The sequence below is a fragment of the Gracilinanus agilis genome, chromosome 4, assembly GCF_016433145.1.
Source record: "Gracilinanus agilis isolate LMUSP501 chromosome 4, AgileGrace, whole genome shotgun sequence".
In the NCBI taxonomy this organism is placed as follows: Eukaryota; Metazoa; Chordata; class Mammalia; order Didelphimorphia; family Didelphidae; genus Gracilinanus; species Gracilinanus agilis.
In genome coordinates this window covers 387,920,111-387,939,921 of record NC_058133.1, presented here as the reverse complement: position 1 = coordinate 387,939,921, position 19,811 = coordinate 387,920,111, and the positions used below count along the sequence as shown (strand labels likewise).

The 19,811-nt window shown below is 35.6% G+C and overlaps 1 protein-coding gene across 2 annotated transcripts in view; it reads right to left on the bottom strand.

Annotated features, from left to right (window-relative positions):
• The window catches only part of AKAP7 (A-kinase anchoring protein 7), a 176,848-nt gene that overhangs the window by 132,045 nt on the left and 24,992 nt on the right, over positions 1-19,811 (bottom strand). For both annotated transcript variants that reach the window (XM_044676974.1, XM_044676975.1), the window contains exons 2-3: positions 18,148-18,290; positions 643-779 (exon numbers count right to left, since the gene is read on the bottom strand). In XM_044676974.1, coding sequence (XP_044532909.1) covers positions 643-779; positions 18,148-18,290 — 280 coding nt within the window. The remainder of the gene's footprint in view (positions 1-642; positions 780-18,147; positions 18,291-19,811) is intronic.

The following is a 19,811-nucleotide window of genomic DNA, read 5'->3' as shown; positions in this document are numbered from 1 at the left end:
GACCTGATTAAAGGTCTGGCAAGGGTGACTAAGAGGAAGGGATACAGACAGTAGGAAGAAAAACAGTAATGTCACAGAAACCAAATCACTTAACTTCTTGGATTCTCAGTTTCTTCACCATAAAATAAGGCAATTATACCGGAATTTTCTTAAGATCCATTCTATGTCTAACATTCTGCAATTCTCTATGGTTTATACAACTGCTTATTCTTTCAATGCCTCAAATCTTTCCAAATATCTCCAAATCACAATGATCACAAATCCTCTATGACTTTAGTTAAAAGTATCTGTCTATTAAATTATGCAAAGAAATAATTTCCTTATGGCTAAGTAATGAGTCTCTCTAAATTGAAACTTGATTTCCTCTCAAATGTCACAAAAACTTTCTGTTAAACAAACTCTACTCAAAACCTCTCCTCCTTGGTAGGATCTAAAAAAGTCTACATTCCACTGACAAAGTTTGAGAGAATGTAAGATCACTTTCCTGTCATCATGATTTGAATAAAGTAAAATTTTAAATATTAATATTCTTTTAATCTATTTTTGAGGTGTTCAACTCTACTTTTTTCTCTTCTGTGCTTATGTAATGATTAGAGCTTAGAGGAAGAATAGTAAAGAAAATATTTATCTCAAAATACTTACATGTTAACTTCCTCTTCATTTAGTAAATGCATCACTAGGAGAGTAACATGGAAGGAACCACAATTGGACATTACTCTGGACAGCCGCTTATCTTGCTGTATTATTGTGTTTTGCAGGGTTTGTATTCCTCTTGTAATCTAATCAAAGAAATAAAAACTAATGATGAGGCAAAACTGAACATTATTGCCAAAATACAATCTTTTTTTTTAATGGAGGAAAAAACAACCACAATATAATAGGATAATTTTAAAAGCATTTAAGCAAACATATTCTTCAGTATCTATATGACTTTTTGACTATCATGCATGATTGAACTAGCTGCTTTAATATAATTTATGAATCATAGAATCAGGGGTTAATTTAGCTGAAAAATCTCTGAGATCATCTAGACTCATCTTATAGATAACACTGTAAAGACAAAAATGCAAAACATTTCTTTTCATAGCACTGCTCTCTCCTGGTTCTCCTCCTACTTGTCTGATCAATTCCTCAGTCTCTTTTACTGAATCTTCAAGTCAAGCCCATTAGCTGTAGGTATCCTCAAAGGTTCTCTCCTGGGCTCTCTTCTCTTCTTCCTCTATGCTATTTCTCTTGGTGATCTCATCAGCTCCCAAACATTTTACTATCATCTCCACATAAAATTATTTTCCTGATTTTTTTGTCCTCATGTCTCTCCTAACTTCCAGGCTTGTATCTCCAACTACCAATTGGAAATCTTCAATTGAATGTCACATAGATATCTTAAATATGTCCAAAACTGAATTTATCACCTTTTCTCTCAAACTCTGTTCTTTTCCTAATTTCCCTATTGCTATCTAGGGCACACCCATTCTCGTATCCAGCCTTACAATCTAGGTGCCATCCTGAACTTGTTTTATTTCACCTTTCACATCTAATCTGTTGCCCCGGGCTGCCAATTTTACTTCCATAATATCACTTGTGTCCTCCTCTCCCTTCCTTTCTCTCTTCTGAGTCTGCCCCCACCAAGGGGAGGCTCTTATCACTTCATGACTGGACTACTGCCGTAGTCTGTGGGTTGGTCTCCCAGGCTTCAAGTGTCTCCCCATTCTGGACTGGCAATTCTTGAAACACAATTCTCAATATGTCATCCCCCATCCAATAAATGCGAGTGACCTTCTATAACTCCTGGGATCAAATATGAAATCCTTTGCATGGCTTTTAAAGCTCTTTTAAGCCTGGTCTCTTCCACCCTTTGCAGACTTTTTATACCTTACTCACCCCTACCTATTCTACAATCCACTGACATTGCTCTCTGTGGTATTCCTCGAATGAGACTCTCCATTTCCTGACGCCAGGCCTTTTTCACTGGCTCTCCTCCACTTTTTGAATGCTTTAACTCCCTCCCTCTGCCTCCTTGCTCCCCCAACTTCCTTTAAGTTCCTGCTAAAACCCTAATCTTCCCCATTCTCTCTAAAATGTAATGCCTTTCCTCTGAAGCATTCTAATCAATCCTGTCTTTATCTTTATTTATCCTCAGTTGGATCCAGATTTTTTTCTCCTATTAGACTCTGAGATTAAGAGTAATGTCTATCATTCACCTCCCTTAGTGTCCTCAGTATTTAACACAGGGCCTGGAACATAGTAGTCACTTAATAAATGCTAACTTCTGTCTCAATATTGTTCATAATGCAACCACTATGGCACATTTGAATCACATTCTTTCCAACAAAAGCTAGATTTTTTTTTTGAGCCTTGAGTTGGCTTGCTAATTCTAAATGTGTGGATAGGATATCAGATTCCTTGTTTTCAACTGAATGTCCTGACAGTAGATTTCTTGCAGCCTTCAAAATTACCTAGCTTCACCTCTTTGGGGGCATAATACTAAAATTATATTTACAGAAGAAATCTTTTAAGATGCCTTGAGGATCACTGGAAACCTTCTCTCTGCCCAGTTTTGTCCCACATTCAGTTATTTCTTTCTTCCTCACTGCTTCCCAAATTCAAAAAGGAAATTACTATTTGATATAATCACTTCCTGGAACTAAGTTTTCCCTAACCCTATGCATCCTGATCCTAAATAGCCTCTTCTCTTCTCCACCCTTCACATTTAACCAACGCCTCTCAACATTCCATAGCTCCTCAAGCCAATTCTGAAAATGAGTTAATTGATAGGAAATTACATAGTAGTACTTGAAATAATATTTCCTGAGGCAAAGAGCCATCTCTATGATGCACAAAGAAGGAATGTTGATAGTCTGGTAAGCAGAACACTATAAATGAACAATGTACTTACAATATAACTCATAATTCTTACATGTCTCCATAATAAGTGTACATATAACAAGATTAAAAGTGCCTTAAGGTACGGGTCGATATCCTACTTCTCTGGGATCCATCAGAGTGCCTAATAGGGTGTTGATCTATAAAAGGTTCTATAAAAGTAATACTTGCTGATTTCAGCCATCTGCCTTCAGAAAAGGAACTGATGGAGTATGAATACGGACCAAAACATACTATATTTCACTTCTTTTTTATTTTCTTTGAGATCTTTTCCACAAAGTAGTTACTAAGGAAAAATGTTTTATATGATTTCACAGGTAAAATCTATATCAGATTGCTTACTGTCTCAAGAAAGTGGAAGGGATTGGAGGGAGGGAAGGTGGGAAGGAAAGAGAAAATTTGGAACCAAAAAAAATTATTACATGAATGTTAAAAAACTTTTGTAATTATAATTGGGGAAAAATAAAATATTATTAAAAATTTTTGGCCATGATTAAATTGTTCATATTTTATACAATCTAGAGAGCTCATTGGGGACATATACTCTAAAGAGATTAAAGATAGGAAAACATTGATCTGACATATACCAAAATATTCATAGCAACAATTTTTGTGGTAGCTAAAAAGGAGGACAAAAGTAGGTGCTCATTAGTTAGGTAATGGCTGAACAAAAAATGGCATATGAATGTAATGAACTATCCATATAAGAAGAAAGGATGGATATGAGCCCTTTAGAGAAACACAGGAAGACTTGTATGAACTAACAAAGTGAAGTAAGCAGAACCAGGAAAGTGTAAATAAAATGACTATACCAATATGATTAAAAAGAACAATAAAAAAATTGAATAATGTGCATATTTAGTGACCCGTCTTGGTCATAGAGAAGAGATGACCACATGTAGCCCTCCCACCTTTAGCTGAAAATGTAGAGGATGCTGCATATATTATCAGACAAGGCATTAGGTCAGCTGATTTTACTTAATAGGATTTTCTTTGTTATATGGAAAGGTTCTTTAATGGAGAAATAGTAGGTTTTTGGGAATCACTATAATGTAAAAATAAACGACATCAAAAACATTTTTTTAATTCTGACTCAATTATCTGTGGACAGTTGTATGCTTTGACCTGTATGAGCAAAGACTGAAATCAGTATCAAAACAGAAGGAAAATAAAAATGAGAAGGTATAGCATTTGAACTGAGGAAATTCCAATTTCAATCCCAAATCCATCTATTTAAATTATTTATTGATCTAAAAAAATAACTGGATAAAAGAATGTACTGTATCATCTCAAGTTATATATTCTAAAAGAAACTTTATTGATACTTAGAATTAAGTGTTAACTATGAATGATGAATTAAAATGTAAAATAATAAATATTATCATTTATATTTTTTGGAACAGATTTGAGGCCTCGCTGGCATAATTTCTGGTGCTGATACTTCTTCCACCAATGCACAGCTTTAAAATTTCTTTGAGTGCTACCTAGAACACTGAGTATTATATGATTTATCCAGAAAAACACAGCCAATGTGTTTCAGATGAGAAACTTGAACCAAGGTATTCTTAACTTCAGGGCTGGTTCTCCATATATTAAGCCACACTGATTCTAACTATGTATATATACTATATGATTCATGTCAGAGGACAAGCACTTACTACGTTCTTACTATGTGCCACACTAAGCAATAGAGATTAAAAAAAAAAAAGCCAAAAACAGTAACAACTTCAAGATGGGTGAGGAAGTCAATATATAAATAACTAGATACAAATCTTAACTAACACATATTTCATTCGTTATAAAAAATTAAGTATGGATAAGAACCTGAGCACATGCTATCAATGTTATTTATTTAAATTTATGAAAATACTAAAGAAACTAATATCCCAGTAGTTATGCCTTTCAATGTAAAATTTTGGTTATTTCAGGCTTTGTTGATACTATCCCTGAAGAAGAAGCCCATATTTTGCTTGGATCAGCACTAGTGGTGTTGAACTGAAAGAATAGGGAACTAAATTATACATAAGGATTTCTATAGTGACCAAGAAAACCGCATACTAACATAATTTATGTTCTATTTATTTTTATCTATTTTTGTTAAATATCTCCCAATTACATCTTAATCTCATTCCAGTCTCCGAGGAGTGTTTTACGGCACATGTGAGCCAAATATTTTCCCCTCCATTCTGGCCCCTTTGCCAAGGCTGCCTGCCCCAGCCTAACCATCTAGGACTGGTCAATTCTTTTATTCCATCCAATGATACTGTCTCACCTGTTGTTCCCCAAACAAAACACTCTTACCTATTAGCTCTCAGAATTTTCTGGGGTTATTGTCCACATCTAGGATATTTTCTCTCATCTTTGCCTCCTAGCTTCCCCCTTTCTTTAGGTCCCCGTTAAAATCGCCTCTTTTACAGGGAGCTTTCCTATTTCTTTCTTAATCCAGTGACTTCTCTATTATTCCTCTTTAATTTGCATATAACTGGTTGAACATATTTATTTGCATATTGTCTCCCCCATTAGATCGTGACCTCCTTGAGGATAGTGATTGTTTTTTGCTACTCTTTTGTTGTTGTTATTCCCAGAGCCAGGAACATCCAAGGTACTTAATAAATGCATATTGAATGATTTGGTACATTTCAACTTTGCAGTAAACCAAGTTATTTGCAGATAAGGTTTCAAAGACAGCAGAAAACATCTATTATCTAGATTTGTTAACAAAGAATTCTGCTTTCCAAGAAATTCAAGTTCAAGTGCCAGGTAACTTCAGACACCCAGCACCAGGAACAGTCCATTGATGGGGAAAATATGTGTTGATGCAGATCTCATTCTTAGGCATGAAAATCCTGGCATCTTATCTATACCAAATGCTAGGTCCAATATGAATGATTCCCAGTACTGTTTAGTCTGACTGGCTAGATGACAAGGAGATAGTCTTTGTCCAAATGAAAGAAGATATGGATACTGTGAAAGCCAGGGAGATGGATAGCAAGACCAGAAAAAAATCTTACATCTGCTGACTATGAACAACATTTATAAGTTTGGGGTTTTTGGTTTTTTTATCTTACCACCTCACCATTACTCAGGTAGCTTTGGAAAGCATCTCCTGGCCCCACCCCAGGCTGCTCTCCAAACCTCTCATCCTTGTGCTCTCACTTGCTATATAACTGTTTGGATGTTACTTATCTTTTTCCTCCACAAGTCTAACATTGCAGTGATCAACTTATTATTCTGACATAAAAATTAAATGGCATATATTGGTTACTTTAGCCAAGGTAGGAGATTTTTAATTTTTCCAGCTTATGTTTATAAAGTGACCCTCTATACTATATGCAGGAATGGCCTACCTGAAAAGGGAAGGAAGCCTTTAATAAGCCCTTTCCATCCCACTCCCATCAACATCTCTACTTTAAGAAGAAGGGACTAGAAATTGGGTGTAGAAAGCTATCTAATGCTATAGGAAAATAGGAGGGGGAAAAGAGAAGAGAAGGGAGTGAGGCTGATAGAAAAGAGGGCATATGGGAGGAGGTGGAGGTCAGAAACTAAACAGGTAAATAGAAGGGAAAGTAATACATAGGAATCATAATGGTGCAAAAAATTTTTACAACTCTCTTTAATAAAGAAAAATGAATTGAATCTATAAGAATACAAGTCATTTCCCAATTGATAAATGGTCAAAGGATATGAACTGGCAGTTCTCAAACAAAGTAATCAAAGTTCTCTATAGTCATGGAAAAAAAAGGGGGGGGAAGCAGAACAGGAGAAAATTGGCCATTGGAATACTTTACAATGAACAACTATGAATAGCAGCTATCCTCAGCAATAAAATGAATGCAAAACATTTTGAAGAAGCTACACATTTATTAAGCTCCTACTATATGCCAAAGAATAAAACTTCTCTGTATTTCCATATAACTTTTTAATAATAGAGTATGAAATTCAAGCCTATGAGATTCTAATCCTTTGAAAATCAATAAATATGCATATTAAAATACATCTGCTAAACAGACTTGTATGAAAATATTTATAGCCGTGCTTTTTGTGGTGGCAAAAAACTGGAAAATGAGGGTATGTCCTTCAATTGGGGAATGGCTGAACAAATTGTGGTATATGCTGGTGATGGAATACTATTGTGCTCAAAGGAATAATAAACTGGAGGAATTCCAAGTGAATTGGAATGACCTCCAGGAATTGATGGAGAGTGAAAGGAGCAGAGCCAGAAGATCATGGTACACAGAGACCAATACACTGTGTTAAAATAGAATGTAATGGACTTCTGTACTAGCAGCAATGCAATGACCCAGGACAATTCTGAGGGACTTATGGAAAAGAATACTACCCACATTCAGAGGAAGAACTACAGGAGAGGAAACACAGAAGAAAAACAACTGCTTGAACACATGGGTTGAGGCAAACATGATTGGGGATGTAGACTCAAAACTACCACACTAATGCAACTATCAATAATATGGAAATAGGTCTTGATCAATGACACATGTTAAAACCAGTGGAAATACGCATCAGCCATGGGGGGGGGAATATGAGGGAGGGGGTGAAGGGGAAAGTAAGAGCATGAATTATGTAACCATGTTAATTTTTCTAAAAAATAAATATTAATAAATACAAAAAAAATAAAAATAAAAATACATCTGCTTAAGTATAACATTCTTAACAACTGCATGAGCTGTATATAATCTTGGATTATATGATATACATAACATGTCATATGTAATAATATAACATAAAAATATGATAAAAAGTAACAATGTATAGTTGGAAAATCTTGAATCCCTAAAAACTACATTACCCAAACTTCCTTTCTGTATTACTTAGAATACTTTTCCTTTTGTCTACGTTTGCATGGTCACATTTTGTCTAAGTTGTGAGGCCCTGCCTCATTCTTCCTCTTTTGCTCTGTTGAACAGGCTGAATAGCTAGGTCTCTTTAATTATTATTAGTAAAACTTTTTATTAAATAGAATACTTAGTTATTGGATATTAATTTTAAAATCCACAATAATTTTTATTATCTTTTGGGAAATATTTCTTATTCCTTTTGGTTTGGGAGGGTAAAAGAAATAGTCCTCTGATATCACTGGCATAGAAATTTCCCAGGGAGGCGACTCCTCTAACAATAAACACTTACAATTTTTCTTCAACTTACACATCTAGCAAATTATCTGGGGCTCTAATAGGTTAAATAAATTGCCTAGGTAAAGACTCATAGTCAATATGTGTCAGGGGTAGGATTTAAACCTAGGTCTACTTTTCGATATAGCTCTCTCCAAACATTATGTCATAGTCTTCAGGCTTAATAGTATAAAAATTATATTTTTTTAAATGACACTCTTTATTTAAAAAAGGAATCATTTTTCTGTAATTTACATAGAAAAGGCAGAGAAGGTCTGATCTCAAGTATTTCTGAGGTTATAATGCTATATAAGGATGTGACTATAGGTCACATTACACTTATGGGTAAAAGTAAAACCAGATCTATATGTAATATTGAAGGAAATTTTTAAATAACATACTTATTATAATCTTAAATATTTCATTACATATGTAATTTCTGACTGAACTGAATGAATCAAAAGTAGATTTCCATCTATAAAAACACTACAGCCATACCAAATTTAATATACCTAAAGATGACTTAATATTTCCTTCATAAAGAGTAAATATACAAAATTCATTCTTATATCAATTGAAAATTCTGACTAAAATACATATAAACTATAAGAAAAAGACACCATAACTAAGATCATTATTTTTTTGAAAGTGGTGGTTTTATTTATATTCTGAAGCTTAACAGTTGTTTTTTGAAATTTACCTTCTATATTTATATTCCAGTTTTCTTCTGTTCTATTTTTGGCCTATACCTGTGATTTAATAGGTATAGAGAACTCAAGGGTGCACTCTCTCTACCAATGCAAATTAAAAACTGTTCTTCATGAAACTTAAACACAAAGAGTTTGCCTTAAACAGTTTGCTGCATAAATCAAAATGTTACAAAGGTAGAACTTAAATCTAGCCTTCCTGACTTTGACTCTTGGACTGACTTTCACCTCTATCTAATGTACTCCTCTATTTCACTAGGCTAATCATATCATACCAAAGCTATTCTAATCAATTTTCAATTTTACCTGCCTTATTGGCTATTTCAATATTTAAAAGAATATACAATGTCACTACCAAAGCAGATCATAACTAATTCATGACTTCTAATCCTATACAATTTTTGTTACTTCCTTCCAATTTAATGCAATTCATCAAACATTTTATCAAGTGCAAATTACCTACAAAGCACTGTCTTAGGCACTGGAAATACAAAGACAAAAATTAAACAGTTACTGCCCTGAGTGAATTTACATAATCCTTCACAGAGTATCTGCCTACAAAAATGGAGATCTTTTGTTGATTCTTATATTATGCAAGATTCAGACTATTCCTATCCATGTTATCCTTTAGTCTCTTAATATAACTATTAACCCTTTTGCAGTTGTTCATGTCCTTGAGGATGTCTTTTCACTACTTCTGTACAAGTAAAATAAAAGTAGCATATTATAGGCTACTTACAGCCACAATATATCTCTTCCATATCCTTGGAGTTAATTTACAATTTTAATTCTTTTTATAAATTAAAATTCATTTTCAATCAATAAAAATCTCCTTTCTATTTTCCTATCCCCAAAGAGAAAGAACATATTATAAATATGTATAGTCAATCAAAACAAACCCGCACATCGTCCATGCCAAAAATAAAAAAAAAATGTCTCAATCCACATTCTGAATACATCTCTCTGTAAGGAGGCTAGTAGCATTGTGTTGAACAGAGTTCTTAAGTCTTTCAAAAGTTGTGTGCCTTTACAATATTGCTTCACTTTACAAAACTTCACTTTGTATATTTTCTCTATAAAGTTTTCTCTAAAACCATTCCTTGTAATGCATCCTTTCATCATTTCTTATAGAACAATAGTAGTCTATCACATTAACATACAATAGATGATGTTCGACTATTCCTTAGCTGATGGGTACTCCTTCACTTCCCAATTCTTTGCCACTATGAAAAGAGCTGCAATAAAAGATAAGGTCTTTTCTCTCTCCTTAGTTGATGTTTTTGGGCACAGACCTAGTAGTAGTTTTACATATAATTTAATAATGTTGGAGGCATAGCTCCAAATTGCTTTCCAGAATGAACTAGTTTACAGAAAAGATAATTTTATTTTCCCACTGTCCCTCCAGTATTTGACATAGGTTTTTTTTTTGGGGGGGGGGTACTTTTGCCAATCTGATAGATATGAGGTGGAAACCTATGAGTTGTTTTAATTTGCATTCCTCTAATTATTAGTGATTTTAAACATTTTTATGTAACTGATAGATACTTTTAATTGATTTATATCCTTAGAGCAATGATTAATTGAGGATTGTTTTTTATTGTTAAAGTTAAATTAGTTTTCTATATGTCTTTGAAATGAAATATTTATCAAAGGAATTTGTTACAAAGATTTTTCCTACTTAACTGCTTCTCTTCTAATTTTAACTGCACTGGTTTTGTTTGTGCAAAAAAAAAAAAAAAAAAAAAAACCTAAATTTTATATACTCAAAATTAGGTTGGCCATGAACTTTTCTTGTATCCACAGACCTGCCAGGTAATTTCTTCTTTGTTCCTCTAATCTATTTATGGTTTTACTATTTACATTTAATTCATAAATCCATCTGGATCTTGTTTTGGTGTATGATATGAGATGTCTGTCTATATTGTTATGAGTAAGATTAGATTAGCTAGTTATTAGGAATTAAGTTGTACCTAGCAGGAAGGAGCTGGAGCTAGGAATTCCAGGTTGGAATGAAGGAGGAGGAAGTGTGTCTGTGCCCTGAGTGTGGACTCCATTAGTGGTGGGCAAGAAACTGTTGCCAGCCTGGGAGACCTCAGAGCAAAGGACACCCTGCATCCTGTTTTCCCCTGGGATCCTGTGTGGTGTGGCATCTAGCAAAAGGACAAATCTACAGAGCCAAGGGAGGAGGAGAAGTTTGAGAACTGCAGAACAGTGCTTCAAGCAAAACCCTCACTACTTGGTTCCTGAGACCATCCTGACTCCTGGCATCCAGAGATCATCAGTGGATTGCAGTGAGAATCCCAAAGCCACAAAACCCTAACTGCACTCAAGCCTAGCAGGTTCCAGGTTTGAGGCAGAAACCCAGAGACTCCATTTATAGCTCCTTGGACCCTGTTAGTATAGATCACTTAGATAAGAGTAGAATAAGTCCTTCCCTGTCCCTGTGGGTTTTGTTATTAGGTGTTAAGGGTTTTAGAGTAGACATTCCTATCCCTCCTTTTGTGTTCCTATTTAAACCCAGTTTCATACTGTTACCTTGTCTGTTGAATTTAAGGCCTCTGGCCAGAGTGACAGTTGGCTGTTATTTTTCAGTTGGGAGTGACTTAGCTGTACAAGTCTTCAATGTTCAGTTTTAGTCTCTCTTAAATCCCAGAGTGTGTTCCCACAAACCCCTTAGTTAATTTATAATATCCCTGGTGACCCCATTATCTTACTTATATTTTCATACAATATCAAGTTTCTGCCAGACTATTTTCCAGTTTTCCCAACAGGTTTTGTCAAATAATCAGTTCTTGTTCCAATACCTGAGTTCCTTGGGTTTATCAAAAATTGAGCTACTTTGCTTGTTTGCTTCTATATATTATATCTGTTAAATTGATTATCCCCCTACTTCTTAACTAGAATTTTAATTCTTTTAGAGATCATATCTCATGATTTATAGCTATGTACTATCACTAAGAAAATTCTGGATTTAAAGACTAGTTTTCATACTAGGAATCAACTTGAAATCAATGAAAATGCTACATTTTAATATCACCACAAATGCTATCTTAACTCTTCTCCTGTTGGAATTTTCATTCAACAAACTGGTGGTTTCTTACCCCCCCTCAAAAAAATTCCATGATATAGTAAAAACTCCACAATACAGAAATATATATATATATATATATATGTGTGTGTGTGTGTGTGTGTGTGTATATAGATATATACACATATATGTATATACTTTTTTTTTAAAACCTGCGATACAGTGAACTTAGGAAATCACCACTACCACCACCACGGCCTATCCAAGAGAGCAACTGAGGCCAGGCTAGGTGCTTTGGACAGCAGGACTGGAGCAGTCAGGGCCACCAAACCTCTCCATCTCCTGGCTAGCTGGGCAAAATAGGAAAGAGCTCCTCTGTCCCTGGGCCCCATCTCTAGGGGCCTTGCCTAGCATCATTCCTGGTGTCCTCAGAAGTGTCCTATCGTTGTTGTGCGTGTCTTCCAGAACTCATTAGCTACTGCCCCTGCCGCCCACTCTGGCCTGCTCTCTCCTCTTCATTCAGTGTGACTCCCTTGTGCACCAGGCCCTGCTCTCTCCAGTTTCTCTGCTCCCAATACTCCTGCCCACCCCACATTCCAGCCTAGTCCTGCCTCCCTCAGGCTCCCACCCCAGCACCTGTTCCTTCCCCCGCTTTTCCCTCTGTGGGCAGCCTCCCAAAACAGGAGAGCCCTGCTAGGATCCCTCCACCCTTTGCTCTTGCCCCAGCCTGGCTGTGTGTCCACAGGCCTCATTCCTCCTCATGGAGAGCGTGTGTTTGAGCCCTAGCTTCCCCCTCTCCCAACCCAAAGATGGGGGGATTGAACTCCTGGTGCTGGGCTACAGGCCTCAGGCCTCCAGTCAGTGTTCTGTCCACTGACACCTCTTTCCTGCCCCGCCCCCCCCCCCCCCCCCCCATTCGTCCCTGGTTTGAACAGAATCCCAGAGGTTTGAACAGAAAAACATTCTCCCTTCTTAGCCCTCCTGTGCCCCCTGGTCCTGTTACTCAGTCCTGCTGTCCAAAGCACCTAGCCTGGTCTCAGCTGCTCTCTTGGGTGGGCCGTGAGGCGGAGGGGGGGTTGGGGGAAGGAAATAGTTGCTGGATTTTTCATTCAATAACTGGTGGTTTCTTACCCCACCCAAAAAAAAAATTTGAGAATACAGAACTCCACAATACTGAATTAGATATATTTTTTTAAATACTGCGATACAGTGAAGTTGCAATAAGTGATCCACAATATACCAAGGGACAACTATACTACAAGATCAATTCTCTATCCACTAAAATGAAAATTCTCATTATCTTATGCCCAATATAATAACAACAATAATAGGCATATTAAAATTTTCCAAGTCCTTTACATATATTCTAATTTTAGTTTACAATAATTCCATACGATAAGTACTATGGGTGTTATCTCTATTTTACAGTGAGAAAACTAAAATTTGAAGAGAAAAAAATCATTGCTCAGGGTCAGTATCTGAACCCAGATCTGGAGGCAAGAAGGCTAATTCTAGGAAATTCTAGGAAAAGGAAGGCATTTCATAGGCAGTTGCTCAACGCCCTTACCTCCTGCTCTCAAGCTTCTTGCAAGCAACTGATATAAACAAGGTAACGGGCAGCTCTAGGTTGGTATTCCTAAACTGTTACTTACACTGTGACTGCCCAGCTTACTGAAGAGAATGGAGAGACCTCTTCATGAAAGAGCAGCTGAGAAAGTGGATGTCTGACTTACTGGACTGCTTCCTTACATCTTTTTATATCCACTTTTTTAAGGTCTCTTTTTCCCTCAGTGATTGAAATTTATTTCTGAGGAAGGTCACTCATGCCACACATATTTCAATTGTTGTGACATAGTATAAATCAGGAAATTTCTCCTCCCCAATCCTGAGAATATAGGACTGCCCCCTCCCAAAAAAAATTAAACCACACATGGGAAGGTTTAGCACCAGCATCAAAATAAAAACAAAGTATTTACTATAATTTCTTTGGTTGGGGTTCTTCCCTTTAGAGTTGGTGTTTTTAATTCGTAATAGCAATATGGTAAAGACAGAAAAAACCACAGTTGCTGCCGAAATTGAGAAGACTGTTACATTTCTTTCTGTTATCTTTTGTGCAGGTATTCCTGAATCTCAGCTTGCTTGTAAGGGTTTTTCCTTCATTTTCTCTACCCATGAAGAAGTCTTGCTTCCTGAGCTATGCTATAAAGCTGCCTGAGGTCTGAGATACAGGAAATGCTTTAATCATTTATTACCATGACTGTGTTAAAACAGAAGCCAATATTTCTACTTCTTGACTAGCATATTTCTACTATGGTAGGCCCTTAGGATAAACAGAAAAAAATTAAATGTTCCCTGCCCTAAAATGCTTATACGTTTTACTGGTAGAAAGGAACATGCACTCAGATAAATAAATACAAAATATATGCAAAGTAATTGCCAAAGATGACACAACAGTAACAAAAACTGTGACCTTGACAACAATCTCTTTTGATCCTTTTGCTTTATCATAGCAAAGGCCAGGAGATTTTTGCGATTAGAACTTACAGGACCCTGATCGTGTGTTCCTGTCTCCAGTTTTTCCTCATTCTAATTTGTCCTCTAAAATATTGCCAGAATAATCTACCTAATGCAGAGTTCAACACATCACGATCCTATTCTAAAATCACAAATAGTGTTCCACTGGCCAAATTACATCCAAACACCTTATCCCTAGTTTCAAAGTCCTACAGATCTGGCTCTAAATTTTGAGGCCATGCTTCACACACTATCCAGACATTCCCCCTGCTATCTCCCTGTACATACTATACTCCTTTTCCACCACTATTGCTCTGGGAATAGTAATCAAATCAATATCACTATTAGTAATTGCATAATTATAACAATCATCTCTCTATCTCCAGTCATTACCTTCATGACTCCCCACATCCACACTCCCTTTTCTGGGTACCACTCTTCATTTGTGTGTGTAGAAGATTAAAACTATGTCATTTGTATATTTGTATTCCTGGCATCTAATACTGCCTGGCACATAATAAGAGCTTAATAAATGCATTTCAGTCAACATTTTTCTTTTACATAATTCATAGAAATATTAATGGCACAATAATACTTAGAAACAAGATAGATTTAATATTTAGACATCTTTAACTATTCTAAAAAGTTTTTAGTCAAAGAATTCTGTTAAACTCTTACCTTCATTTTTAAACCAATGTGTATTGCATGTAAAAGAAGTCTGTGCTGCCTGCCCTTTGATCCAGTCAAACCACTGCTGGGTTTGTACCCCAAAGAGATAAGGAAAAATATGTGTACAAAAATATTTATAGCACTCTTTTTGGTGGCAAAAAATTGGAAAATGAGGGGATGCCCTTCAATTGGGGAATGGCTGAACAAATTGTGGTATCTGCTGGTGATGGAATACTATTGTGCTGAAAGGAATAACGAACTGGAGGATTTCCATGTGAACTGGAAAGACCTTCAAGAACTGATGCAGAGCAAAAGGAGCAGAACCAGGAGAACATTGTACAAATTGACTGATGCACTGTGGCACAATCAAACATAATGGACTTTTTTACTAGCAGCAATATACAGGACAATTCTGAGGGACTTATGAGAAAAAAACGCTATCCACATCCACATCCAGAGAAAGAACTGTGGGAATAGAAACACAGAAGAAAAACATTTCCTTGATCACATAGTTGGATGGGGATATGATTGCAGATGTAGACTCTAAACAACCACTCTATTGCAAATATCAATAATATGGAAATAGGTCTTAATCAACAATACATGTAAAACCCAGTTGAATTGCTCATTGGATATAGGAGGAGATTGGGAGGAGGAGAGGGAAAGAACATAATTTATGTAACTATGGGAAAATATTCCAAATTAATTAATTTTTTTAAAAGAGATGTGCGCACATTCTCTTACTTAGTTGTGTCAAATTCATCAAAATGGCATTTTGATGATACTTTCTCATGTTTAAGGAGTTTTCTGATTCATCTTAAAATAAAATTATTTTTTTAGAAATACGAAGTAATTATTTTCCACAAGACATGACCTAATAATTTAAAACCAAAAGCCTAGAGCATTTTGGACTTTTAGTTCTTAAAAAGAGAGGTCAAAATGAAGACATCAAAAGTAGAGTTATCCAACACAGTACAGTTTCCAATTTACAAATAGGTCATATTCCAAAAATTCACTCTTAAGTCATTTATTTGGAACTAAGGGCACATTTTCCTACCTAAACAATTTTGTAGATAATACATAGGTTCCCAAGCTAAATGACAAAACTTATTTAACTCAATGTACTTCAAGCAGAGTAATAATACTTTAGTTTTATAGGACATATTATATGATAACAATGTTTCTTGCTATAAGAAAATGTGTTTGGAGTACCATCCTGGGATTCCAAGAATACCTGCCATGTTAAGAGGACCCAGGTCAGGACTCAAGACATGCCACATGTGTTTGAGCAGGTACTTTTGCTGTGGCTTCAGACAAAATTTTAAAAGTCACAATTTTGAAAGCATATCTTAAACTGACCTCCATATTCCTGATTCCTAGGATGACTCTGACTCTTTAACCTACCCCATCAGAAGATGGGATGAGGTATATATATGGCTTGCAATTTTTGCCAATACATAGATCCAGTGATGCAATGGAGAAGCCTATAATTTTCATTTATTTTAAACTTTATACAACTAAAAATTTGATAGAGTATGGTACATGAAATTAACTAAATCTTATAAACAGTAACACAAAAGGCCATGTTTCTTGTTTCTATTAAATTAATATGAAATTATATAAGGAATCTGTGATACCAGATTCTCAGTATGGAAACAGATACCAACTTGAGTATTATTTAAGAAACTGAATAACGTGATTCATTTTGTTAAAGGCAAAATGAACCAAAGTTTAACAGACCCTAAACCCAGCACTCTATACATTATATCACAATGCTTCTATATTTCAACATTAACTATCCTATAAGAGTGATATAATAGGAGGCAGCTGGGTATCTCAGTGGTTTAAGAGCCAGGCCTAGAGATGGGAGATCCTAGATTCAAATCTGGCCTTAGACACTTCCCAGCTGTGTGACCCTGGGCAAGTCACTTAACCCCCATTGCCTAGCCCTTACTGCTCTTCTGCCTTGGAACTAGTACACAGTATTGATTCTAAGATGGAAGGTAAGGCTTTAAAAAAAATTTTTTAAAAAAGGAAGTACTGGGAGGAGCGACAGATAGGAATTTAATCCTTTTTTCAAATAATCCAGAATTGGCTTTTTACACCTGTTAGCATTCTAATATCTTATGCATTTGATTGAGCAGTACAGTCATCCTTTTCACATCACAACTTTCCTTGCTACAGTTTTGATATATTGTGTTTTGGCATAAGAAATCAAATAGGAATTTAGAGGGGAAGTTTTAACACGTGAAGGCCAGCAGGCAACACAGAAAAAGTTTAGAAACTCTGAAATGTGTACTTAAGCCAAATTTTACAATAAGAGAAAAAGGAAAAAATTCATATTTCTCTGGTACAAAGGGAGAGCCAAAAATTTTTATACAGATTTTCTAGATCATGGGGATATTGCACCCTTGGCCCCAACAATATGGAAGGGATAACTGCATATAATTAAGACACTTTTTTTCTCTTCATGATATAAATGTTGCATAATAGACAAATTGTACCCATTTCCACCTCTAAATTTTTATTTACAACATTCACTTTCTGATTTCATCAAGTATTGATCAATGTGCAAATTCCTCCCTAAATAGCATTTTTTTTAAACCCTTGTACTTCAGTGTATTTTCTCATAGGTGGAAGATTGGCAAGGGTAGGCAATGGGGGTCAAGTGACTTGCCCAGGGTCACACAGCTGGGAAGTGGCTGAGGCCGGGTTTGAACCTAGGACCTCCTGTCTCTAGGCCTGATTCTCACTCCACTGAGCTACCCAGCTGCCCCCTTCTAAATAGTATTTTGATACATAATTATAAAAAAAATTACTTTGCATTAACCAGCATTGCAGTGGCACAAATGCGCCTATCAAGCCTAGTTTTCTTTACGTTTAACTAGGTCAAGTTCTCCCACACTAACAATAAATCAGCAAGGAATACAGAGTTTTATTTGCTTACAAAGACACTGATCTCTGATCTTACCATTGAATCAAGGGATGTAGTCAAAGGCTTTCTAGGTAAGGAAAGCAGATGTTGGGAAAGACAATCAGGCATTCATATCACCATTACTAACAGTATTATTCAATAGTCATTTCAAATCGTTTGTTTAGATACTGAAGCAGCTGTCCCATGTAGCTTAAAATCCAATTACATTTTCTTAATCATAAAAAAACCAACTGTTTATAACAAATATTTAATAAAACCCCAAATAACAAAAAATAATGGCACCTCTTTGTTGGTGATGGGAATAGAGAGGAAATAATTAGGTCGATAATCTTTTTTCTTTTTATTCCTCTTCTTCATTGGGTCTTCTTTCCCTGGCCCCATATTTTCCTGTCTCTTCTTTGAATTTATTTCAGGTCCAATAGGAACTAGGGAAATAAAAGTCAAACAACAATATTCTTCTTATAATGTATTCATTGAGTAATATGAGGCAAACACAGACATAGCATGCATGAAAAAACTACCCATTCATTACTTATGATGAATATTATTCTTCCATCTCTCAATTCCATAGCTTTGAAAAGCTGTTTCTCATGCCTGGGATGCACCTTCCTCCTTATCTCTACTTCTTGGAAACTCTTGTTTCCTGCAAAGTTCAACTCAAATATCATTTCCTACACAAGGCCTTTTCTTGATAACCCCAGGGGCTAGTGCTCCCTATATAAAATTTTGCCCATCCACCAGTTCTCATTTTCTTACTCCTTACATCTCTCACTTTTCAATGCACTGACACTGGCCTCCCTACTATTCCATGCCATTTCCTAATTCTAGACATATTCACTGGCTATTCCCCTTGCATGGAATATTCTCCTTCCTCAGCTTTTCTGTATTTAAGTTCTAGCTAAAATGCTACTTTCTAGAAGAAAGCTTTCCTGATCCCTCTTATGGTATCTTCGCTTTATAATTTCAAATTTATTCTGATTTTAGCTTGTTTGTACATGATAATTTTTATATCTTTTCCTTTATTAGGCTGAGTTCCTTGACAGCTAGAATTGTTTTTTGCCTTACTTTGTAACCTCAGCACTAAACACATGTCGGCACATAGAATGTGCCTAATAAATATTTATTAATTATATTAATGTGTAAATGTTTCCTCTGTTAGAATATAAGTTCCTTAAGGGCAGGGGCTGCTTCTTTTTTTTTTCCTTTGTATCTACAATGTCCAACTACTACTTGGAGGTAGCATGTTACTATAGTGGAAAAGATCCTTGATCTGTAATCTAAATATTCTAGGTTCAAATCCCCCCCTCCAAAATTTTTTATGAGCTCTAAGAGACTGGGAAAGTCACATAAACTTCCTAGGCCTCAGTGTCTTTACTTTTAAAATGAAGGGGTTGGATTTAGTGGTCTCTCAGATCTGTCTTAATTCTTGGGATCTATCTCCTATAAAATGTTTGTAATTTGACTAAATCAAAACTATAAGAAAGGCTTTCATGGATCAACTTTAAATTAGAATAATCATTTTTTAATATTCTATAAATGTGAATTAATTAGAGAAGTATAAACTGAAAGAAATAGCTCTTAAAGAGATTTTTAATATGATTCCCTCATTTCACATGTAAAGCTAAAATCAAGAAGGTTAAGTAAACTAAGATTATATAGCTAGTATGTGTATTGCATATGTAGATATAGAAGCAAGGTTCATGACTCCTTTAGTTAATGCTTGTTCAACTATATCACAATGACTTTAAAAAAAAAAAAACTTACCTTCTGTCTTAGAATCAATACTAAGTATCAGTTCCAAGGCAGAAAAAGTATAAGGGTTAGGCATTTGAAGTTGACTTGCCCAGGGTCACAAAGCTTGGAAGTATCAGAGGCCAAATTTGAACCCAGAACTTCCCATTTCCAGGCTTGGTTCTCTATCCCTACTGAGCCACTTAGGTGCCCCA